This window comes from Emys orbicularis, chromosome 4 (assembly GCF_028017835.1).
Source record: "Emys orbicularis isolate rEmyOrb1 chromosome 4, rEmyOrb1.hap1, whole genome shotgun sequence".
In the NCBI taxonomy this organism is placed as follows: domain Eukaryota; kingdom Metazoa; phylum Chordata; order Testudines; family Emydidae; genus Emys; species Emys orbicularis.
This window is the reverse complement of record NC_088686.1, coordinates 102,918,555-102,943,910: the sequence shown is the minus strand read 5'-3', so window position 1 is coordinate 102,943,910 and position 25,356 is coordinate 102,918,555. Positions and strand designations below refer to the sequence as shown.

General features: G+C 41.3%; 1 protein-coding gene across 1 annotated transcript in view; it reads right to left on the bottom strand.

The window, feature by feature from the left end:
- Nucleotides 1-7,484: 7,484 nt before the first annotated feature.
- TRIM66 (tripartite motif containing 66) overlaps nt 7,485-25,356 on the bottom strand; it is a 65,254-nt gene continuing 47,382 nt past the window's right edge. The window contains exons 11-20 of the mRNA XM_065404305.1: nt 20,963-21,235; nt 20,515-20,740; nt 17,482-17,542; nt 15,907-16,081; nt 14,674-14,978; nt 12,711-12,843; nt 11,278-11,352; nt 8,746-8,898; nt 7,853-8,071; nt 7,485-7,544 (exon numbers count right to left, since the gene is read on the bottom strand). Of these exons, the coding sequence (XP_065260377.1) occupies nt 7,485-7,544; nt 7,853-8,071; nt 8,746-8,898; nt 11,278-11,352; nt 12,711-12,843; nt 14,674-14,978; nt 15,907-16,081; nt 17,482-17,542; nt 20,515-20,740; nt 20,963-21,235 (1,680 nt within the window). The remainder of the gene's footprint in view (nt 7,545-7,852; nt 8,072-8,745; nt 8,899-11,277; nt 11,353-12,710; nt 12,844-14,673; nt 14,979-15,906; nt 16,082-17,481; nt 17,543-20,514; nt 20,741-20,962; nt 21,236-25,356) is intronic.

Here is a 25,356-nt window from a genome sequence, read left to right as displayed (position 1 = left end):
TACACCATTATCTAAAGTCCTTGCTGTCCAGGCCAATGTACCTGCACACTGGCTGTAAAGCAGAAAAAGGCACTTGTAATCTTTCACCAGCAGTGAGAGCATTGCCCAGTGCCCTCCAATCCAACCTTCCTTATGGCTGAGCAGAGTTCAGAGTGACTGACAACCCGAGAGCCCATCACTGCTGTCCTGGAGTCAGTCAAAGAGCTCCTTCACGCGAAATACTCTTCCTCTCTTCATCGAGGTTGAGCACACCTGCCTACTCTATAGTGAATGACTTAGCTTTGGTCCCAAATGCAAACGCTCCACATAGCACAATGCTGAAGTGTAATCTGTTGGCTAGAGCAGAAGGCTGGGAATCAGCACTTCTTGATTCTATTCCCAGCCTGCCACTTATTTGCTCTGTAACTTCTCTAGGATTTCATTTTCCCATGTGTAAAATGGGGATACTACTACTCAGCTACTTCACAAATATGTTCGGGGGCTTAATTTATTCAAGTTTATTATTAATCTCAAAGTAAAACACTCTGAGATCCTTGGAAAAAGCAACATATGAACTGCAGTGTATTGTGGCAATATTTTTTAAATGTGACTTCTCACAGCCTGATACACACCACTTTATTTATATTCCAGGAGAATGGACTAAAGTAAATGACTGAATAGGTCTTTTCCCATCTCTAATTTCTGTGATTTAGAGAGCATTTCCACAGTGCCTCATGGGTATATTATACCTATATTATTTTCCTTAGAGGGGTTTTCCATTTACCATTCAAGTTCAGGACAGAATTGTTTAGCTTGGCCTTATGATCCTCTAAGTCAGAAATGACCATGATGTCCCTCAGAATACAGAGAGTTACCTCTGTGCTATTAAGTACCTTTAAAGGGCTTCCTGGCATAAATTCAGGGCCATTTTGGTGCTGTTGAACAGGAGCGCAAATAACAGAGTTAGCAGCAAAGGTATATTTAGCTATAGAAAGCAACAGAGGGTCCTGTGGCACCTTTAAGACTAACAGAAGTATTGGGAGCATAAGCTTTCGTGGGAAAGAACCTCACTTCTTCAGATGCAAGTAATGGAAATCTCCAGAGGCAGGTATAAATCAGTATGGAGATAACGAGGTTAGTTCAATCAGGGAGGGTGAGGTGCTCTGCTAGCAGCTGAGGTGTGAACACCAAGGGAGGAGAAACTGCTTCTGTAGTTGGATAGCCATTCACAGTCTTTGTTTAATCCTGATCTGATGGTGTCAAATTTGCAAATGAACTGGAGCTCAGCAGTTTCTCTTTGGAGTCTGGTCCTGAAGTTTTTTTGCTGTAATATGGCTACCTTTACATCTGCTATCGTGTGGCCAGGGAGGTTGAAGTGTTCTCCTACAGGTTTTTGTATATTGCCATTCCTGATATCTGACTTGTGTCCATTTATCCTCTTGCGTAGTGACTGTCCAGTTTGGCCAATGTACATAGCAGAGGGGCATTGCTGGCATATGATGGCATATATAACATTGGTGGACATGCAGGTGAATGAGCTGGTGATGTTGTAGCTGATCTGGTTAGGTCCTGTGATGGTGTTGCTGGTGTAGATATGTGGGCAGAGTTGGCATCGAGGTTTGTTGCATGGGTTGGTTCCTGAGTTAGAGTTGTTATGGTGCGGTGCGTGGTTGCTGGTGAGAATATGCTTAAGGTTGGCAGGTTGTCTGTGGGCGAGGACTGGTCTGCCTCCCAAGGTCTGTGAAAGTGAGGGATCATTGTCCAGGATGGGTTGTAGATCACTGATGATGCATTGGAGAGGTTTAAGCTGAGGACTGTAGGTGATGGCCAGTGGAGTTCTGTTGGTTTCTTTTTGGGGCCTGTCTTGTAGCAGGAGGCTTCTGGGTACACGTCTGGCTCTGTTGATTTGTTTCTTTATTTCCTTGTGTGGGTATCGTAGTTTTGAGAATGCTTGGTGAAGATCTTGTAGGTGTTGGTCTCTGTCTGAGGGGTTGGAGCAGATGCGATTGTACCTCAGTGCTTGGCTGTAGACGATGGATCGTGTGGTGTGTCTGGGGTGGAAGCTGGAGGCATGAAGGTAGGCGTAGCGGTCGGTGGGTTTTCGGTATAGGGTGGTGTTAACGTGGCCATCGCTTATTTGTACGGTGGTGTCTAGGAAGTGGACCTCCCGTGTAGATTGGTCCAGGCTGAGGTTGATGGACAAATTGGAGAAATGGTCTGAGTTAAACAGGATGAAGTTTAACAAAGACAAATGCAAAGTGCTCCACTTAGGAAGAAAAAATCAGTTTCACACATACAGAATGGGAAGAGACTGTCTAGGAAGGAGTACGGCAGAAAGGGATCTAGGGGTTATAGTGGACCACAAGCTAAATATGAGTCAACAGTGTGATGCTGTTGCAAAAAAAGCAAACATGATTCTGGGATGTATTAACAGGTGTGTTGTGAGCAAGACACGAGAAGTCATTCTTCCGCTCTACTCTCCTCTGGTTAGGCCTCAGCTGGAGTATTGTGTCCAGTTCTGGGCACCGCATTTCAAGAAAGATGTGGAGAAATTGGAAAGGGTCCAGAGAAGAGCAACAAGAATGATTAAAGGTCTTGAGAACATGACCTATGAAGGAAGGCTGAAAGAATTGAGTTTGTTTAGTTTGGAAAAGAGAAGACTGAGAGGGGACATGATAGCAGTTTTCAGGTATCTAAAAGGGTGTCATAAGGAGGAGGGAGAAAACTTGTTCACCTTAGCCTCTGAGGATAGAACAAGAAGCAATGGGCTTAAACTGCAGCAAGGGAGGTCTAGGTTGGACACTAGGAAAAAGTTCCTAACTGTCAGGGTGGTTAAACACTGGAATAAATTGCCTAGGGAGGTTGTGGAATCTCCATCTCTGGAGATATTTAAGAGTAGGTTAGATAAATGTCTATCAGGGATGGTCTAGACAGTATTTGGTCCTGCCATGCGGGCAGGGGACTGGACTCGATGACCTCTCGAGGTCCCTTCCAGTCCTAGAATCTATGAATCTATGAATCTATGATGGTGGGGTGGAAGCTGTTGAAATCATGGTGGAATTCTTCCAGGGTCTCCTTCCCATGGGTCCAGATGATGAAGATGTCATCAATGTAGCGTAGGTAGAGAAGGGGCGTGAGTGGACGAGAGCTGAGGAAGCGTTGTTCCAGGTCAGCCATAAAAATGTTGGCATATTGTGGGGCCATGCGGGTGCCCATAGCGGTGCCACTGGTCTGGAGGTATATATTGTCACCAAATTTGAAATAATTGTGCGTGAGGATAAAGTCACAGAGCTCAGCAATAAGTTGTGCTGTGTCATCATCAGGGATACTGTTCCTGACAGCTTGTATTCCATCTGTGTGTGGGATGTTTGTGTAGAGCGCTTCTACATCCATGGTGGCTAGGATGGTGTTTTCTGGGAGGTCACCAATGCATTGTAGTTTTCTCAGGAAATCATGGAGATAGCTGGGACTGCTGGTGGCGTAGGGTCTGAGTAGGGAGTCCACATATCCAGACAGTCCTTCAGTGAGAGTGCCAATGCCCGAGATGATGGGGCGTCCAGGATTTCCAGGTTTGTGGATCTTGGGTTGTAGATAGAATAACCCCGGTCGGGGCTCTAAGGGTGTGTTGATTTGTTCCTGTGTTAGTGTAGGGAGTGTCCTGAGTAGATGGTGCAGTTTCTTAGTGTATTCCTCAGTGGGATCTGAGGAAAGTGGCCTTAGCTATAGAAGGATCACCAGCACCATTTGTAAGTATAGTGTACTCTATAAACAACCAAGGGAAATTTTTCAATCAGTTGACTGCTATGGGATTTGCTACTTCACAAAGTAGCAGACTTCACAAAGACTTCACAAAGAACAACCTGGAAGGAACTAAGCCTTGAGCCTTCAAACCCAGAGAACTAGCGTTCTGAGGTTTGATTATTTTTTTTAACCCACCATAACACAAAGTGGGAAGGGTCTAGCATGTTAGAAAAAAACACTTTTGTTTGATTTATTTAGAATCAAAATAATTTTGCTTGCAATTTTTTTCTAAATGTAAATCTACCTAGAATCCTTCTTAAATTTCTACAGTATTCTAGAATTTAAAATACCTTTTAAGATCCTCCTGTCCCTGGTCAAAGAGACCAAAGGAATGATTTTCATGTTATTACATGAGTAAGAGTAAAGGAATGTTCCTTACTATTGTAATGTCCACATAAATGTAAACTTCTGCCAGTATGATTTGCTGAACCTCAACAGTGTACTTGGGTCTGCACAGTGCATAGACCTGCATTATTCTGTACAAATTTTAAAAACAAAAGGCAAACTTACTAATTGTTCTAGATTCCAGCACACTTAGGAAACTTACTTTACATGTTAACATATCATACGTTTTCTTATCCGTTCTGCTCTGTGCCACAACAGTTGAGTTTTCAACAAGTTGGTTGATACTTTTTAAATGGTGTTAGATAATCACTCTGTAATTGAAGAGAGCTGGAGCAACAATTTCAGATTAAGACATGCACACAAATACACTTCACAAGTTTTATTGTTCAGCGAAGCACATTATCTTCATAAACATGCAATCAATCTTAAACACCAGCTTTTATTAACTTATTGTCGTTCATGCTGTTCTAATCTAATCTGAAACTACAAGTTAGGGGAAGTTCAAATGGTAGGTATCTTCTCTTCAGCAGACCTATTACTTAAATGTAATTAACCTGTTTTTAAATTGCTTAAGCATGAAGAGAATTTTTCCACTCCATATGTAACCTAGTGCTGAAGGCAAAGGGAGAAATTCTGACCCCTGTTACATTAGTATGAACCCACTGGGATTTCTTGGATGTTTCCGGGACACAATTTGGGCCATACTTATTTTCAATAGCATGCAGTTAATACTTGGAGGGGTTTTCCCCCTCAGATCTTCTAGACTTTGGGATTGGCTGTGAGATAGTCAGAAGAAAAAGAACCCTTTAAACAACATAACCCAACATTTGTGTTTGAGTTAAATGGATATAGCTATTCTGATGGCAAAAACAAGAGCTTCTTGCTTTCATATCCTCCATTCTTGGTGCCACTGTGTTTTTGACTTTTCCTGAAGAATTTCTAGAGTAGACATGAGCTCTAGAGATGTGGTGCCCCTCTTTATCCATGCCCAAAAGGGTAGACTATAGAGGCAACAATTTGAAGGAAGCTGCTGTGATAGAAGATGCTGGTCTCACCACACATTATGCACTATGGTGGTGGTGACCCCTGGACCGAGGCTTAAAGATGTTTCCAAGTCACATGAGATCTAAAAGGTGCATTGTCATGCTGTTAAGTTCAGCTTTTGGTCTGAATGACATTATGTCTGAAACCCATAGTTTAAACAGTTGTTGTGTCTGTTATCCAAGTGAAAGCACTAGGACCAAAGCACTTGACCTTACACCCAATGAACTACACAAACTCATTAGAAAAGTGCTTGGATCTCAGAGCTATAACCTGCCAGCGTTCCACTCCTGGAATTTACAGTAACTTCCACAACAGACCTTGACCTAATTTAAAAAAGGAACAATGTACCTAGACTTTAATTGATTAAAAGTCAAATTTTAGAAAACTGAACAAATATTAAATTACACAAATATAAATTTACAGGAACGAAGAAACTTAAGTAAATTCTAATCTACTCTGCCTTGGCAGGACAATGGACTTGATAAGCCAACATGTCAGTCTTTTCCATTTCTATGACCCTCTATGAACATTATACAATAGTATCACCCACTGGAGCAGTAATGATGGAGGGATAGACCTTTTGGTGGGAGGTTTAATTACCAGCTGGGAGGAGCCAATACTGGAGGTAGCACAGGTAAGGGTGGTCAACCCATCACTCATAAACCTGCATGTCAGTGCCCTGTGCCATGGCAGTTATAACTATAAGAGTTTGATGAAAAGGACAGGCACGTTCTTCAGCTGTTTCAGCTAGTACAAACAGGACCTGCTTACAGACATATGATGCTGTATATCAGTCCAGTCACTTGATTCATCTCTCTCCCTTTCATTCAGCTTATAACATGCAGTCTTTTATAGTGCATAATTTTATTATGTCAAAGCAGAGAAGACACCATCTCACTACTGAGTTAATGGCAAACAATAAGTAACACAGACAACAAAATATAGCATTTGAGTCTTGTTATTCCATACATAAAGTCTTAGTTTAGAGTGTTCTCAAAAATCACATACATGGTGACCAGACAACAGCCAGTATAAACTGTGCTGAAAATATCTTCTTTATTTTCAGGAAACAGATTATAGCTCAATGAAATCAACAGGGTGTGGGATTTGCAACAGCTCTCCTCTCCCGGGGCCAGATAATGGCCCTACCTTCCACAGCTGGGCAGGAGCACAAGAAGGAGGAAGAGACACCCCCCCACACACCCAATGTGCTGGCCAGCGTAAGGTCTGGTTCAGCTTAGTTCTCCTCTAGGGAGGCAACCTGTGACCTTTGGACTCCAGGCCACCATTCAGAGCCTGCCCAACACAATTACATGTTGCACCTTGGTCAGGGAAATTGGAAGCTACAATCTGGCCCTAGAAGTTGTTTTGCCAATGGTTTGGGCAATCTGAGAAAATGAAGAATCAGTGATAATTTCATTTCTCCTGTGAGCTCTGTGTGTACACTGGCTAATACCATTTTAAGGCATTGTTGTTAACCAGAAGTAACCAAACATAAAATCAACAAGATATCACTTTATTTTATAGACACTTCTATAACCATATAATTGCTTTGTCATTAACACGGCAAACTCCACTGCACACTTTAAAGGACAAAACAGGATTTGGTTTTGCTGCCTTTGATACTCAAGGGATCCCCGATGCTATACAAAGCATTTAGTTAGATACAAGTGCAGTGACTCTTTGCAAACTGAGCATCCACTGTGCACTCAGAAATAGTTCACACACAGCCCTGAATATTAGCATGCGCTGTTTTGTGATTTCATGAGAATGCGCCACTTCAAAAGAAACAACTAACCAGATAATTACATCCTGCAGGCCTAACTCAATCAGAGTTCCCAAATAAATTGCTGAATAAGACTGCAGGATTTGGTCTTTGGTGACTAGCCTCCATATTAACATACATCACGGTCAACATTTGCATTGCAGATGCAAGATTACATGGTTAGCTGTGCTCTATAAAATGAAGGACTGTATTAAATAGATTATGAAATTGTACAGAAGTATTATAGATTATTAACATCCTACTTTTATTATTAATCATCATTATATGTCACCATAACATTAGTACTTCAGTGTAAATGCTGCAAACATACAAGCGATTAGATAGGTAGAGTATTGGGTAGATTAAAAATGCTCAGAACTCTTAATCATTCCCCCAAGTCTTTGAGAAAGGCTGGTGGTCAGCAGATGATAAATGTTTTAGTTTAACAACCCAAATGTTTTCTTTGTTTTCCTCCCACACACCTTAACTCTGTCAGTTATTTTGCTAGGTGTTTGGTTCCTCATAGAAAATCCAGTAGCACTCTGGCAGGTCACACCTGAGGCAGGCTGTTAGCTGGCTGAAACATCGTTCTTTTAGTTTTTTCACTTTCCTGCATACAAAGGAAACAAACAGTGAATAGCTAGAGGGCTTAATCTTTTAAAAAATTCTTTACACCATTTTCTACTAGGAAGATAACCAGGTAGTTTGAGAGATTTCACTCACACACATTTATACCACTGACACTTTATTCCACTGAGAGCATCTTGCTATACATATGTAGCACTGACTGCATTTATGGGATAGAAGCTTGACAGTTGATTCCCACAAACCATTGTCAAAACTTCACATCAACACTTGTAAACAGAATTAGCAGTGTGGCCACTTAGCAACCAAATGCCTTTGCTTTTGCATTCTTACAGCATGGCGCCGCCTCCTTTTAGGCTGAATGCACTCCTGTCCATAGGATGGCCATGGGAACCCTTTGGGGGCCATTTGGCTATTCTCCCTCTCCACCTCTTCAGAATCAGAGTCTTCTTGTTGCATCAAAGGAAAATGCTTGTCTGGATAAATGTCCTTCAGCTTGCCCTCAAAGAACACTTCCAGGCATTGTCCAGCCTCTGCAACCTCTGAATCTGGCTGTAAGGGAAGAAATAATAATCCAGTATCATTGTATGCCCATAACTCTCCGAGGCTAAAATAGCAGGTCTGCCTAGCCTCCTGTCTGAAACAGGAGCGTCCTGTATTTGGAACTTGTCTCCTACATCTCCATTGGCCTCCTCTGCTCTTCCCACAGTCTGCCAAGTTCCTCTGCACTTACAGAATACGTTTAATCCAGGTGCTGCTATTAAGAGAGGCATTTTCTGCACCCATTAGAAAATGGATCTGCTATTGGCTACAGTAACTGAGAGCATCCTCCTCCAGTGCTTTGGAATCTGTTAGCTCTCCTCCCACAAACCTTAATTCTCCCAGTTACTTTGCTGGATGTTTGGATCCTTATAGCAAATCCAGTAGCATTCCAGTAGCTCACATCTCAGGAAGTCCATTAGCTGGCTGACAAATCGTTCTTTTAGTTTTTATATTCAGATAGCTCCAGTCTCCAAACACATATTTCTGGCAATAACAAATCTATAGAATTTCTAAGAGTTAAGGAGTCTCATTATCCACTCGATTAGACCAGTTTTATGCCATTGTAACTCCAATGGAATCAATAGTTACGCCAGTGTAATAAAGTGGTGGATAAGACCCACGATTTCTGTTGTTTCACAGACTGATGGTGGTGTGTGCTTGGTTTCTGCATAGCAGATACTTACATAATTGAACTTTGCACAGTTCCAGAACATGAGACGCACATCAGCTACCAGCTCCTCTGGTGCAGAATAGTGTGATTTGTCCTTCTTTTGGAGTTTTTTCCGCATGATTGACAGGTCCATGGGCCTTTTGATTATCTGGTAATAATGACGAGCCTGTGATCAAAAGAAAATGCAGGGAGATTGTTAGGCATAAACTTTGTCAAAGTGGGAACCCAGTTAATTAATAATACACCTCTACCCCAATATAACGCGACCCGATATAACACAAATTTGGATATAACGCGGTAAAGCAGCGCTCTGGGGGGGTGGGGCTGTGCACTCCGGCAGATCAAAGCAAGTTCGATATAACGCGGTTTCACCTATAACGCGGTAAGATTTTTTGGCTCCCGAGGACAGCGTTATATCGGGATAGAAGTGTACTACTCTGGCTATAGTGCCTTCCATCTAAAGATCTCAAACATCCCTGTGAGGTAAATAAGTATTATTATTTCCATTCTACAAATAAGGAAAGTGAGTTACAGGACAAGAAGAGTGATTCATCCATGGTTACACAGGAAATCTGAGGAAAAATCCGACTCCTACACTTAAAGATAATCTTCCTCATTCCTTAGTTAACAAATATGAGGCTGGATTAAACACATATCTGCTTGCAAGATTGATCTTCAAACCACTGCACTATGGTGACTGTTCTTCTGCTATTTCCAGTCTCTGGAGTTCCACCCCATTATAGCATGATGCTCCTGTTATCATTTAACCCTTATGGATACAGTAATATGTGTAATACTGACAACAAAATAACACCTCCCCCCAATCAGCCTTAACAATAATGTTCTGAGACGATGTCACCTTGCAGTTTAGAAAAGCATCTGGCACTGGCCACTGTTAGATACAGGATACTGGGCTAGATGATCTGACACAGCATGGCCATTCTTATGTTCTTAACAAATGTATCTAATAAACTAATCAGGGCCCTGTAATGGGAACAAATTGCGGGTTAAACCATAATGGACTGGCATTCTTATACTGCCTTTAAACCAAAGCACCATTGTCAGGGTTCAGCCTGTAGTGGCTATAAAGTGTGTCACCACAGAATTTTTCTGATGCCAACCTCAGCTTCTTCAGTGGGCACCAGATATTAGGATCTCTCTCTCTTCCCCTCCCATTTAATCTTCCCAAGAAGCAACTTGCTTGCTGGTAATGAGTTCCACAAGTGCCTGATGATTTGCTTTGAGTTGCAATTTCTTCCTTATATTATATTACTATATGGGTCATTCATTCTGCTTTTCTCTAATTTTCTCCTCCAAACTGCTTCATGCTGGGGTCCAGTATCATGATATTTACCGTTGTGTTCTCCTCAACATACCCAGTAAATACTGGAGAGACAGCATGGTGCCTGGATCAACGAGCAACAACTGTCTTAAGAGACAGACACCAGAGAATGGCATCACCTCTATCATGCATCCAGTTACTCCAAAGTCCAGGTCACTCTTAGGTAGGCTTGGCAGAATTCAGTTTTTATATTTTTATAATTTTGACAATTATCAATATTTATTTTTAAGCATTTATTTTTATCAATTTCAATTTTTACAGTTGTATAAAATTATGGGTTTTAAGCATTTTTTCCTATTTCAATCTATTCAAATTTTCAGAGTTTTGGGAAATTAAGGGTTGGGTGGGTCAGACAGACAATAATTTAATGACAGTAGACATAGAGATTCAAAAAGTTAAAGCTTTATAATCATTAAAACACCAACTGTCAACATCACATGTCAAAATATACAAAGCAAATACCCTTAATTCAAACTCTAATACATTCTCAAGCAGCATTTTCCTTACTTTGCCTACCTGTAAATTATTATTATTAAAATGGAAATATTTTTCGTTGGTTTGTGTTTGTAAGGTGAAATTGATGTTTACTGACATTTACCAGTAAAAATCTAATCCTTCCAAACCTACTCTTATGGCAGCATGATATACTGCCACTGCACCCCTGGGCTATCTTGCATTTTCTACATATCCAGTAAGTGGATTAGAGTTTGTGGGGGCCCTGGTCCAGAGCAAATGGGCCCCCCCGCTTTCTGCCAGGCAGAGCAGGGCAAGCCCCCACGCACCGTCCTCCCTCCTAGGCAAGAGTGCCCGTGGGCGGGTGGAGCAGGACGGGGCGCCCATTTTTCCAGGGCCCCCGGGTACATGCCCCATTGACCCAGTGGCTAATCTGCCACTGCCAGTAAGTCAATAGTCCTAACTTAATGTGACACCTCCCACCAACCTGGCATTTTGTAAACATCTTACACTAAACCCCCAAACGTGCTATTAGAAAATTTGCTGGCATGTTGTATCGGCCATCAGTGTTTCAGTTTCTGATCTGGTACCTTAGTGGCACTGCACAAGAGGGAACACCTAACAGTAGGTGACTCCACTGTTTAATTGGAATGTCAGTGATTATCCTTTGAGAAGACAAGAAGAGAGTTGTGAGCAGAGGTCGATTATTCTTTGGATCGTCTCCTAGTTCTCTGCGTATGTAGCACTTACCAGTGGACTGACAGGCTCATGGAATGGAAGGCTCAGGCTACTGCAGAACAAGGCAAGCACCAACTTTTCACATTTCTGTAAAACCCAAAATTAGAATCAATGCTGAGACTATTGGGAGTTGCTGCAGAGCCATGCACTTCTGAATACTGAAGGGTATGCTTCCTAACCCTGTGTATAATCAGCCTCATTTCATAACCAAGTACTTTAATACCACACACCATGCTGATGATAACACTACTTTTCTTCTGTTTCTTTTAAGATCCATATTATTTTGGATGTTTCTTTCTAAATAAATATTTTATTGCATTATTAGACAGAATCTTGGGAAATCACCCCTCCCCCGCTTTCTGCACTCACTCCTTCCACACTCACTTCTTTCAGTCACTGATTAAAAGAACAGCAGCAACAGTAAAAACTACTTAGCTGAGAACATTTCACTATCAGAGGCACCTGCTGTGATCTACATGCAGGTATCATATGTACAGAACATGGGATAATAGGAGCTAAATTTTCAAGAGGCCCCTGAAAATGTGGCCTTTTAGCTTTTCTTTTTGCAAGTGCACAAAGTGCTACATCTGTGAATGAAGACTAGCACTTACACACACAATTGTTTGTGCATAAATGGAAGGTTTGTGTACCCACATGGGCACACTTACTCATCTCACACGTATATTTTCAAAGGCCCTTTGAAAATTTGGCTCTGGGTGTCTGCTAAATGACATTAATTTATTGACCCTGTTTCTTTAAGAATACAGAATCTTAAACACATTAAATAATTTGATACTTCTTAGAATTTTGCAAATGATAAACTCTTTGCTGCTTCCTATTCTGTCTAATCCCCTTTACAAATCTTTTCCCAATGCATCCACACACAGCTACAATTAAAAGAAATCTTTTCTTTAGAAAGTTCGCCACCAAGGACCAATTAACAGTAGGCAATCAGCACAAATCTCTGGCAGTAGTTGGCCAAATGTTCCATGTTAATATAAATGCATATATAACAGTGAAAGATGGTTAGTAGTACAATATAAAAAAAAGCATAAAGTTCATGGTAACTGGAGAAACATTTATATTATCATTCTTTCGTTTTCTCAGTTGGTGCCAGAAGCTTTGCTTCAGAACTGTCAGTGAGCCATTACATTTCAACTTTGTTCGGTAACCAACCAAGGGAAATCTTTGTCGCCAATTCCTTTTCCCTACAGAAACTTCACTGTTCAACTCCAAAAGAGCTGAACAATTCCAGATATCACTGAGATGCACAAGCTCCCTCTTGTATTTGTGACGCCTGGTTCATGGTGCAAGGTGCTGAGTAGACTGGAGTTTACTGCACAGGCTTTCAAAATAGAGTTATATTTCATGGGGGATTTAATAGCTGAGGAGACTGGCAATGGGGAATTCTGTGTCTATATTTATTGGTATATATTTGTACCCACCTTCTGGTCAAGGTCATCAAGGCCATGCAGTGCTCTATCCCCTTTGTTACAACGGCTGTGGCGTGTGTTTTCGCAGTCGTATTCTACCTCGGGCTTCAACAGGTTACGGCAGAGTGTACACACCCATTCTCCCCTGCAGCACAAGACAGCAAAATGTCATGTCCTGAATTGAAAGGACAACTGATACCTAATGGAAAGCTTTGGGAAACACGATATTTAGAAACAATTCTGGTCTTTTATAATACATCTTCTCTACTGTTATCTATTATTTGCATTAAAAAAAGGTCCCAATCAGTCCCCTCCCCATCTAATTTAACACAAGATGCTTGCTACATCCACTGTGCCAACAGGATGGAGCAGAGGGAGGGAGGAGGAGGGAAACTATAATAAGAGCATGTGTGAGCATATGCCAGTGAGTGCACAGCTAGATGGTTTCCAGTGTAGTTTTTTAAAAAAAATTAAAATATAGGGAAAACAAATCAATGCAATAAATATTGGAGGTCCCTGGGGCCATTGTCAGTATTTCTCTTTCTTTGATCCTTACTGATCAGAGCCTTTCCATTGATTTTAGGGGGGACTGGTTCAGGCCCTTATAGATTACAGAGTCAGTTATTCAAAATATAGAAAGGATTTATATAAAGAGATACTCGTCAAGCTACAGTAAATCCTCAATAACCGCTGAAAAAGAATTGGTTCAAAACATCAATGGGCAAAGAATTCAAAGTTATCTCCATGTGTGTTTGCTGGGATAAATGGCCCCAAATGATTGAAAGGGACTCTGCATGCATGTAAGGGGTCCATACTGGCAGATCCTTTAGCAGGAGCCCCATGGCTCTCAACGGAACTCTGACAGATGCAACTTTTGTAGAATCCAGGCCTAAATATCTACCATTAAGAAAAGTTACAATGACAGGCACGAAAATGATACAATGATAGCCCACGAAAGCTTATGCTCTAATAAATTTGTTAGTCTCTAAGGTGCCACAAGTACTCCTGTTATTTTAATGACAGGCAAACAACATTGCCTGATCTCCTTCCCCTGAAAAAGAACTAGCTACATTTAGGGACTAAATGGCTTCAACAGGGATGAATCTGAAGCTGGCCCAGCACGTTTATGTTATAGGGAAAGTTTGCTTTATACAATGTTTTGAAACTATGTTTTAACAATTTAGCTATTTCTAGCAACAACAACAAAATGAAATCTTGCAGGCTTGGGAGGAGAAAGGATTGTCCACACCCCTCAAACCAATACCCCACCTTTCAAGGGATTTCCATCATTTTAGAGGCAAATTTACCTGCGCGCCACACAAATGTAGTGTCTCTGACTCTTCCTTTTGTAATGACTTACATCTGAAATTCAGAATCATGGAACTGAGGTTTATAGATGTTGGCAGGTTGAGAGATATGAGAAGGACCCAGGGTCTACTGCAGAAGCACTGGTTTTTTGTACAAAAGCCCCAGCCTTCCACAAATATCTTAAGAGTCATAGGTCTGAAGTTGAGGTCATCCACATACTGTATTTAGAAGGCCTTGCTGCCTGCCTTCTTTGTGGTGTGGGGGGGGACGATCTTCCCCTAATGAAACCAGGAGGAAACTCTACAAAATGAAACTCACTTATTTTCCTGGTCCCTGCACTGTTTTTTACCCCGACAGGGGATAATCTGAACTTTACCACAGATTTTATACAAAATCTAAGGATTTAGTTGTCTCCAACACACTGCAGTCATGTTTATAAAATTCAAGTTAGCCTCTCCATTATAGTGCTGGCTGGAGGAGATCATAGATACTTTTAATAATTCATCTGACTCCTGCTATGAGAGAGTGGGAAAATTTTCCTGCCTTTTGTAAAATGACCAAAAAAGGCAATACAGAGAGAGAATGTGATAGAGCCCTTGTAACACTGACATATATGTCCCTCAGGCAGAATCAGAGACAGAATAAGGGAAGTGTTATATGTACTCACACTGGGAAGCTGAGCAGAGCTGGAACATGGCATGAGAGATGGAACACTTTGGGGCAGTGATCACAACACAACAGTTCTCCTCCATTCAGACAAACGGCACAGAAATCCTCGTTCTCAATTGGATTGGCTTCCTGAGCGAGCAGAGATTTTTTCATGCTGGGGATGCCATTCCCATTGCTAAGCTTGTGATCAACAGGAGGGATATCTACAAAAGCAGACGGTTCCTGTCCTGCTGGGTGGCTGATGGGGAACTTCCTATCTTCATATGTGGGAATCGGTCCTTCAGGTGGGCTATCTTGATTGACCTTGGAAGAAAGAAATCCAGAATAACAGAATCATCTTTTTCACATCTGATGCCCTAACTGTAACAGAGGCCTATCTGAAGTGGACTCTGCTGGATACAGCATTGGACTGGAACTCTGGTCTCTGCTACTGGCCTGCTAGGTGACTGTGGCCAAGTCACTTCCGGTCCTGGCCTCAATTTCCCTATCTGTAAAACAGGGATAATGATACTGACCTCCATCGTAAAGTGCTTGGAAAGCTAAAGATGAAAAGTACTATGTAAGAGCTGGATATTATTAATTATTATTATTATTATTAAAAGTCTGTCACAGGAACCAGTTCCAGCTTAGATGTCAACTCTATATTGTTTTTCGTGACAACTAAATTCCATGCAGCATCCCTGGTCAATGCAAGTTTTAAAGGAAATGCACTTTTGTGTCAAAAAGGGATTAGGTCTGTTGCTCTCATCCACATCAATGCCAAACCTCCACTGATTTCAATGGGAACAAGTTCAGGCCCAAAGCTATGTTGAGGAGGCAGAAGGTTCCTTTTTAAATACTATTAAATTGAACTTCAGTTCTAAAGCATAGGTCTGACGGGTCTTAGATTTGTTTTTAAGCCGTTCGCCCTGTATGATGGATGGATCAAAGCGGCCACTTACAGCACCAATATACAACCACTGCTTTAGTGTCAAAGCCCATCGGAAGTATTCTTGAAAGGAAAGTAACAGGGTGGCGGGGGATACTCTAAGAACACAGCTAACAAGTGCTGCAATAGTTATTAATCTTAGGGTTTTATACTGCTGCCCATCACCAAAGTATCTAGAGTATCTTAGAATAGTAAAATCCATCAGCAGGGCAGTTCAGAGTATCACAAGAATCCTAGCAAAGTCAGTGGGGGAAGAGAGAGAAAGCAAGCAAACAACCAAACAACCATGCAAACCCAACTCACTTTTATAGCCATACTTGAAGACTGGGTACCACATTCAATTATCAGAAGGAAAGTCTCATCTTGGTCATCCTTCTGGGGCTGCAGTTTGAACACTGGAAGCTCCCCAGATTCTGATGCACATATTTTCAGGCGTTCCAATCGCACATAGGGGATCTTCAGCTCTTTAGTATAAGCTCTGAAATTATGATAAAATTCATTAGTATTGTACAGAGTCCTCCTCTTCTAATTTCAACATCTTTTCCGTATTACTCTGTTTGTTTTTTAAGGCGAAGCATTAAAGCACATGCCTAAAGGTGAAGTCAGTGGAATTTACGCACACGCTGCCGTGCTTTGCTAAAGAGGAACAGGACTCCTCACCTTTTTTAATTTAAGCATGTGCTTAGCTACTTTGCTGAATTGGGGCCTAAATCGCTACCTACGATGTCTGCCCTCCTGCCTTTGTGCTTCAACTGCCCAAAGCCAGTTAGGGCAGACACTCTTCAGAGTGCGACTGGCTTCAAGAAAGATCACACTAGCCACATCATTTCAAAGTGAAAATATTCAGAAAACAGTATTTGGAAGCAAAATTATGCAAAAATTGCAAGATAATTTAAAGTCCTGCACTCCTTGTTCTGTTGTATCTTTCTGGACTATACAGTACTTTTCATATATAATTTGGATTATGTGGCATTTTAGTAGTTCCAATGGTATAATCTATAAATAGTGACATGTTCATGATCATAAAGCGTGTCACAGAAGATGTACGAATCCAACATTGCTTTGAAAATGTAGTTTTCCAGTTTATGAAAATGCTTTTTAAAATGTAAATCTGTCTGCCCTGAGCTGGGCTGAGACCCCAACTCATTTCATACAGGTGAACAAAGTGCTATAAAATGGTAAAGACCTTTAGCTGTAAAATGTGTATGCATATTTTTTATAAGAAACCGGAGCAGAATAATGTTGTATTTAAGGTGAATTAACTGATACTTGATTATAAATGAGACAGCTAAAATAAAAATGAGCTTCAAGAAGGGTCTGGAAGTGTCTTTGTTTTTCTGTCAAGGTGGTAATGTACCTTCACTTGCACATGATCTTATTTAATCACCCACCCCTCCCTGACCCCATACACTGCTAGATCCCTACAACACAGTAATACTAGCAGTGTGTAAAGTGTACATTCCACTGAAATTAGGAACACAAGAGGTGTTGGTAGATGTACTTGTTTTGTTCATCAGTGATATGCAGGCCCAGATTCTCACCCATACCAGAGCTCTGTGCAACATAGCTGAAGAGGTGGAGGAGGCGGTGTGTGCAATAGGAGACACCTTTGTGCTCCCCCAAGTCCCAGTATGGCTGGGGCCCATTTCACACCTCTTAAAAGTACCAGTGCAATTTCAAAAAGCCCTTGCAAATGCCTTCAAGCAACTGGAATATATGGCATTAGTCATGGTTGCTACTTTATGTCTCCTGGAATTATTAGTTACAAGGCAACCTGTTTTCCTTTTAAAACAACCTGCCAACAACACTAAGCTGGATACACTCTATGTGCATCAAATTTCATGGCCAGTACTTCTATGCAGAAAGTGATTCTATTACCTGATGTTCTGATTACTTTTTACATCCATCTCAATATGTTCCTTTTCATAATTACTGGACTCTGGAACAGAAAAGAAAATTAAGAAAATATCTATAATATCAAAGTCAGATTAGGGTAGAGAGGCACTTTAATATTCACGTAATGTGATATCATATTTGCAATCTTGAATAATTTCATATCTGTCTAAGGTAATTACCTGCCCCCCATCACTCACAGTATCTGAGCACCTCACTAAACGTTACCGTCTTTGTCCTCACAACACCTCTGTGCGGTAGAGAAACACTATTATCCACATTTACAGATAGGGAACTGAGGCACTCAGTTAGGCACCTAAATACCTTTGAGGATCTGGGCCTAAATGACTTGCCCAAGATCACACAGGATATTTGTGGTGGAGCAGGAATTGAATACGAATCTCCCACAGCCCATCCTTCCTCACACACACACAAGCACCATTTTTCTCCTCCCCATGTGGCACTGTGCGTGTAAGCCTCATTACAGAATTTAACTACATAGGATTAATTTGGGAACAGGGGGCTCTAGTCTACTGTCATTGACTGAAATGGGAACAGGATTGGGTCCATTATGAACACTACCATTTTCCTCCTTAAATAGGACAACATTAAAGAGAAAATAATCGGAACGCCACAGTTTTAAGGAGTAGGGTGACCAGACAGCAAGTGTGAAAAATCGGGACAGGGTGTGGGGAGGTAATTGGTGCCTATATAAGAAAAGCCCCAAACATCGGGACTGTCCCTATAAAATCGGGACATCTGGTCACGCTATTAAGGAGTCAACATGGAAGTGCAAGGTAAATGTTGCAGGAGCACTGCACTGGATCAGATTGTGAGAGGCCCTTGTGTGGCCACCAAGGGGTGAGTATGACAGAACGTACCTGTGTCCACACCCTACATGCTGTTGTAATAATCTTTGTACAAACTATGCTTTGTGAGGTATCATCTGAAAACTCAATTTGCTGATCAATAATATCATGGCAAAATGTATGTTAGGGGCATTATATGCAGGGGTGAAAGTAAGTTAAAGGACTTACCAGTACGCCGAAGTCCTGAGCAGGGGGCGGGGTCTCAACCGGAAGAGGCGTGGCCTCGACCAGAAGAGGCGGGGCTTTTAAATCCCCAGGCCCTTTAAATCAAGATTTAAAGGGCCCGGGGCTCCGGCTGTGGTAGCGGTGGCTGGGAGCCCCAAGCCCTTTAAATCACCCCCGGAGCTACGAGCTGCAGAGGCGGCTGGGAGCTCCGGGGCTAGGGGGCAATTTAAAGGACCCAGGGCTCCTGGCTGCCGCTACCGCAGCGGAACCCCGGGCCCTTTAAATTGCCGATGGAGCCCCAGGGGCTCCCGGCTGCCGCCGCTACCCCAGGCTCAGAGCTCTGGTGGAGATTTAAAGGGCCCGGGACATGGAGGAGGCATGCTCAAGGCTCTGATCTCTACACCAGCCCGCAGACTGGGGCCAGAGCTCCAAGGGCAGCAATGGCACTTAGATTGTAGCTGCCTGACACACAGTCTCTCCAGTGCTCCTTCTGGAGTGCTGAGATCCTCACTACCCGTACAGAGTGTTGTGGCATAACGGCCAGCACCTGGTTCAATACATGTAAGACTAATGAGTTCTCTTGTTTCACTGTGGTGGAGCCCTCTTTGTATCAATTATAATCTTCTGAGTATAATTACACTGCTCCGATAGTAATATTAATTTAGCCATTATAGAGAAAAGCAGCCAAATATTGGTATAAGTCACAGAATAATAGCTTGATCCTGCAATCCCTTACTTGCGTGAATAGTCCCATTGACTTTAACGTTTGCAGCATTGAGCCCTTACAGTGTTGGCAATTTGCCTGTGAAGGTAGTTAGGCAAAGTCTCGTTCTCCATTAAGAATAGAGACGTAGTCCTTGGCTGAAGGGAATGTTATGCAGTACAATAAGCCAAGAAAAAAAAGTCACACTGTGCAATATGCTAACTTACCCAATATTGCTATGCTACTTAAGTGTAGCACTTAGCGGTAGTCACCTTACATTTCATAGAATATTCATAGAATGTTAGGGTTGGAAGGGACCTCAGGAGGTCATCTAGTATTTCGGAAGTAATTTAAAAAAAAGGGAGAATTTGGACTGTTCAAATCAGTTCTTCGCTAGTGATCACTGCAAATCTCATCAACAGGAGATCTTCTAAGAGAACTAATCCTCCGAGCACTTAACATCAATACATCACTTGCAAGCTTTCAGCCCTTTCTGATTCAGTGATGTGCTAGATAGCAATTTGAGAGAGAAGATTTCCATGTTTTTCCTCTACAAATGAGACTAAACATTCCTTTCCACTGTGTTAGGTACTTGATAATGTTTTAAACAATGCTGGAGTAGTTTGCAGTACAATAAGATGAATTACATTTAGTTAGGTACAGAAATGACCACACTGTACTGCAAGGCCTGCGAGTATGGCAGTGTTGAGCTCTGTGAGATCTTCTCATGAGTTGGGTTAAAATCCCTGTTGATGTTGATACGTGTGAACTCATGCTTCAATTAACATAACTGGAAACATAAGCCCCACCTATGACATAAGTATGTGTGAACCTGTCCAGGAGCTTTGGAGCGGAGTATTGTTTTTGGGTAGGGGTATGTGGGAGTGAGAGAGAACATATACAGGGATTGGAGTCACAGACAAGACTGAGGGAGAGGAAAAGAGAGGCAAAAAAAACCCAAGCAGGATCCTGTGAACGCAATGTGACCCTGGAAAAAGCTAGAGAGCATGTTTTTGGGTCGAGTGTTGGCTAAAGGGACTTGGAGGGCTGGTAAGCTAAGAAACTGCTCTATTCTGTTCTTGGCTCCTGCATTCAGAGACACAGGACTTTGTACATTCCTCGTAAATAAACAAGACTGCAATAAAGTAATACCTGTCTACCACCAAGTTCTACTCCCAATTGTAACACCTACTGAGCCCCAAACTTTGACTAGCCACTTGGGTTAAAAATGGACAACAGCAGTTTAAAAAAAAAAAAAGACGATAAAGAAAAACTTGGTACCTTCTTCATTTCTAAGTTGTTTTACACTGGTCAACTGCAGGCAAGCAGCACCGCTGATGGGTGCAGAAGGAGAGGCACACTGTTGCGATTTCTTGACTGAAAGATTAATAGGCTCTTCTAGCATTTTTTGCATAGGAAGAGCTAATTCATTAATGGTGTTCGGTCCAGCAGTGGCTGAGTCATTTCCAAGAGGGTCATTCATGGTACTAAAATCTTCATTTTCCAGCTTGAGAGGAAAAAGAGTAATTCAAAATTTACTGTTTACTTTTTTAAATTTCCACTCCAAGAAAATAACTCTAACAAGTAAGTCTTCAAATATCATTAGAGGAACAGGATTTCTTTTTTCAAAGTAACAACCTTCAACCTACTGACTATGACAACAACAAGCGTTATCAATTAAAGTGCATTCCTTAGCTATAAAGTAGCCAGATGTGTTAGCAATTCTTACCTTGCACTTAGTGTTCCCCAGGAGTAAATCACCTGTTGCTAGGTTATCAGTTGTCCAAGGGTTCAGGTCATTTGTAGCGCTGTCTAATGCCAAGCTATAGCTAGGCACAGATTCTGGCTGAACATCAGAGGCATGAAGCATGTTCTGGGATTGGTTAAGCGTTACAGTAGATACACCTTGCATCTGTGGATCAACCGACCTAGATAACCTTGTAGAAGACGGTTCCATTTCTAAAGGATTTGAAAAGCCCACAATGTTCAGTGAAGCCGAATGCTGAAAAACAAATATGTTAATCAGCTTTTAAAACAGTAAAATGCTGCTGTTATTTCTAGAGCGCATGAGATGCTGTATCTCATAATGTCTAATGAAGCCATGTCACAAGGGCTTTGAAAGTATCTATGGTAATCTCATGTCATTTACCAAAAGGCTTTATAATTTCCATGATTAAAGCCAAAATCTGGAAACACAGATCCCTGAGACTCTTTCCTGCAAGCTACCAGACTCTCTTTCTTTTATCACTATAATGGGTCCTGATTTCTTACTCCTTATAATGAATGAGAAATCTAAGCACTGGAATATCGGACCAAATCCATCCCTGGTGTAACTCTGGTGATTTCAGTGAGGTTATACTACAGACAATGTAAGAATTGGACCTAGTATAAGTGAATGCAACGTTAGTGACTTCGGTGACACGGAGCACATTACACCAAAGGATGAGTTTGGCCAATTGAGCTTAAGGCACCTCTTTATAGCATCAAACTGTAAATGGGAAAAATACATGTTACAAATATCAGACTGCTGAAGAAAGGATGCACCTGTCTAGTTATCAGAGAAAGGGGGAAAAAACTACCCATCCAAGCAAGGTCTTTGCAAGAATAATTTTAATGAAATGTATCTGCTAGCGTTTCATGCTTTCTTGGGGCATTTCACTGTCAAACACAGAAATAAGGATATGCAAACCAAGGCAAATCCACTCATTTGTGTGATTTCTTTAAGCTGTTTTACAGCACTGTGTGTGTGACATGATTGAAATCCTGACTCTTCTATAGTCCCTATCAAACAAATGTAAGTAGTCTTAAGAAGTATGCAGATCTGCATTCTTTGAAGATGTGCTTCCACATTTAGTTTCTCACAGTTCAGTGATATTCATTATGCCTGAGAATTTACAGAATAAATCCTTTTAATTTAACTGCAATATCATAAGTTTTACTTGTTATACAGAATGATAAAGAAACAGCCATTTGTTTTTTGCATTTAACAACTATTATTAGTCCATTCTGAATTCTGATAACTTGTTCCAAGTCAACAGGGCAATAGTGAAGTAGCATCAAAAGATAGTTGTCCAGATTCTGCTCTCTGTTATACACCTCTACCCCGATATAACGCTGTCCTCGGGAGCCAAAAAATCTTACCACGTTATAGGTGAAACCGCGTTATATCGAACTTGCTTTGATCCGCTGGAATGCGCAGCCCCCTCCCCCCTGAGCACTGCTTTACCACGTTATATCCAAATTTGTGTTTTGTCGGGTCGCGTTATATCGGGGTAGAGGTGTATTTGTGTAAATTCTAGTATGGCACAGTGCTGGGAATCAACAGCTGATCCAGCACTCTGGTCACTTAAACACCAATTAAGTCTCCTTCGGGTGGACCTGTTGGGGCCTAATTAGTGGCTTAGAATGGGCTGGGGGAAGGACTAATGAGCAAATTGGTCCACTAACATAGGAGGTGTAAGGCGGCACAGGAAGGACATGCAGGGGAGAAAGAGGCAGGCTAGCAGAGGTAGAAAGGATCTCTAGTAGAGATCCCTTCCCTCTCTCCTTTAGCAGAGATGGTGTATGGATTGGTAAGGTGGTGGAAATGTAAGGCAAATGTAAACAAACTTTGCTGGGATATTTAACAACTGAAGGTCTCCGAGCCTGTGTATACTAAGCGAAAGACAGGAGTGGGACAGGGCCCTGTCACATCTGGCTAACTCCAATAAAGTCGACAGAGGTACTTGAGTCTTACAATGCAGCCCAGGTACATGCTGAGAACAGAGTCCAGCCCTATGACTTATTTTCACCTGAGCATGCAGTCTAATTTCCTTTTAACCACCCTGGAACTGATCCTACCGTGGGAGTTTTGCCTGAATAGGACTGCAGGATCAGGCTCCTATTAAACAAGATAAGATGACTGCATTTAAGATAGAAAGGACCTTATCTTCCCCAGCATTAGGGCAAGTTTACGTCACTCTGTCAGCACAAAAGTCCACTAGAGCTGTCTTAACCAGCCACAGCAAGATTCCTTTTTGTCTCCTGCTGTAATCAATATATACATCTTTCCTCATGAATATTACAACACTGTCAGCATCTGTTACACACTAAGGCCTCACTCTGCAAAGACCTATGCATGCTGTGGGTGAAATGGTTGCCCCACTGAAGCCAATGGGAGTTTTGCCATTAACTTCAATGGTGCCATTAACTTCAATGATTTCATCCTGTGAGTTGTCATACTGAAGACAATTGGACTACTCACAGTACATACAGTTAGAAATATGCATAGGTCTTTGCAAGATGAGGGCCTAAAGTATTTACAATGAACACATCTAGAGAGCTGAAATTCAACAGTTATATACTTATATACTTTTGACTCTGCCAGCTACAGTAGGTTTAGTGAGGAAACTTTTTATATTGTATAAGCCAGTATAAAACATTACTCTTGCTAAAAAGGAAAAAGAATAATGAGGCCATCAAACTGCCATCTGTCTCTCCCTGGTGGCAGAAGTTAATTTTTGTGGTTATTTTAATGATGAGGAAACATTATGATCTTTCAGTACAAAATATTAAAACTCACAGTAAAGAACAGACACATTCCATTCTGATCCATGGAGCTGCTGTCAAGTGTGAAGTGAACAATGCACTGGGAACAAGGCTCATTAATATCCTATTAATTCACTCCCTAAAATAATCATTTCTTTTGCCATTAGCAAAAAATCTCTCTTTTCCCTTGGCAGCTCAGCTAGGGTTTGAAAATGTGATGGCTTCAAAGAACAGACCTTTGTTTTATGAAAGCACTATTGCTTTTACAGTGCACCCTTTGAACAACACCAAGCATTAACTATCATCCTGGGTAGATGGAGGTTTCAGGTGTAGGAAAATCTTTAGGGTCTGACATTTTAATGCACAGCTTGGCATACACAAATAGATCTGTGTCATTACAAATGGAATTCTTGTTATCTAATAATGAAATTTGGTCTGATGACCTTTGTGATATAATGGCTGTATCCACCAATTATCCAAATACGCTCTCTACTGAAAATTTCATACCTATGGTAGTTTAAGGTAAGAATAAATAACATGCAGAGTAACTGTGAATAAAAAGTAAAACATTATTTAAATATTTCTTTGATCACAGTAGCATTCCAAGAAGGTCCTATGCAAACATGCAGCACTAACACAGAAGAATTCTGAGATGCAAATACTTACCTTGAAAGACTGGGATTAGGATTTGTTAGGATTGTTTTGGCAAAGTCTCAAGGCTGTTGACATTAAGTGTGATTTATAAAGAAGGCTAAAACTGTAAACTGCCAATTCTCTTTGCTATAAGAGAAATAACAGAGCAAATGGTTGCAGAGTAATGAACGACTGCTATTAAGTGGAGCAATCCCCATGGCAGCTCATTATGCTAGTGAGGTTAAACAAATGCACTGCTCCAATGCAGTTGTTTAACTCGCCACTCACAGTAGCACTGATAAAACTGTCTATACATGCTTCCTATTTGTATTTCACAATTACAGGGTATAGTCCAAAGGATCTCTTTTCCCTCCTATGAGAAAAAATCCAAATCTTTCTTAACCTTCTATCCTAACAAACTGGACCTTGTTTAAAGTGGAGGAAGAAAGATTCCATAGAGCAGGTGTGGTCACGTTTTATTTAACCTACTTTTCAGGTCAAAGCGATGGGTTTTGTTAAATACCTTTCTATGAAATATAGCTAACTGCATTAAGCATGAACATGTTTGTACTGTAAACAGCTCAACTGTTCATCCAACACATTGCAGTACCTTGGAAACTAACAGGACACTATTACAATGATTCATTCCTGAGTACTGACAACAGTCTCAGTGCTGTCCTAATATAAAGCAAGATACGCCCTTACCCTCCAAAACATATTCTTCATAAACCCTCAAATATCACTGTAGGAAAAAGCACCATCAGACATGTGTGCCATTCTATACCTTGGGAGAGCACCTTGTAACCCCCATATTCCTCATTTTCATATAATTGTGATATTGCGTATAAACCATGTCATGTGAGGTATCATGGGAAAGGTTATGATCTGCTGAAAGCCATTGTTCAATGCATATGAAGTTATGAGAATGTGCTGTATGGTTGTGACTAAAATATGCTGTGGGTT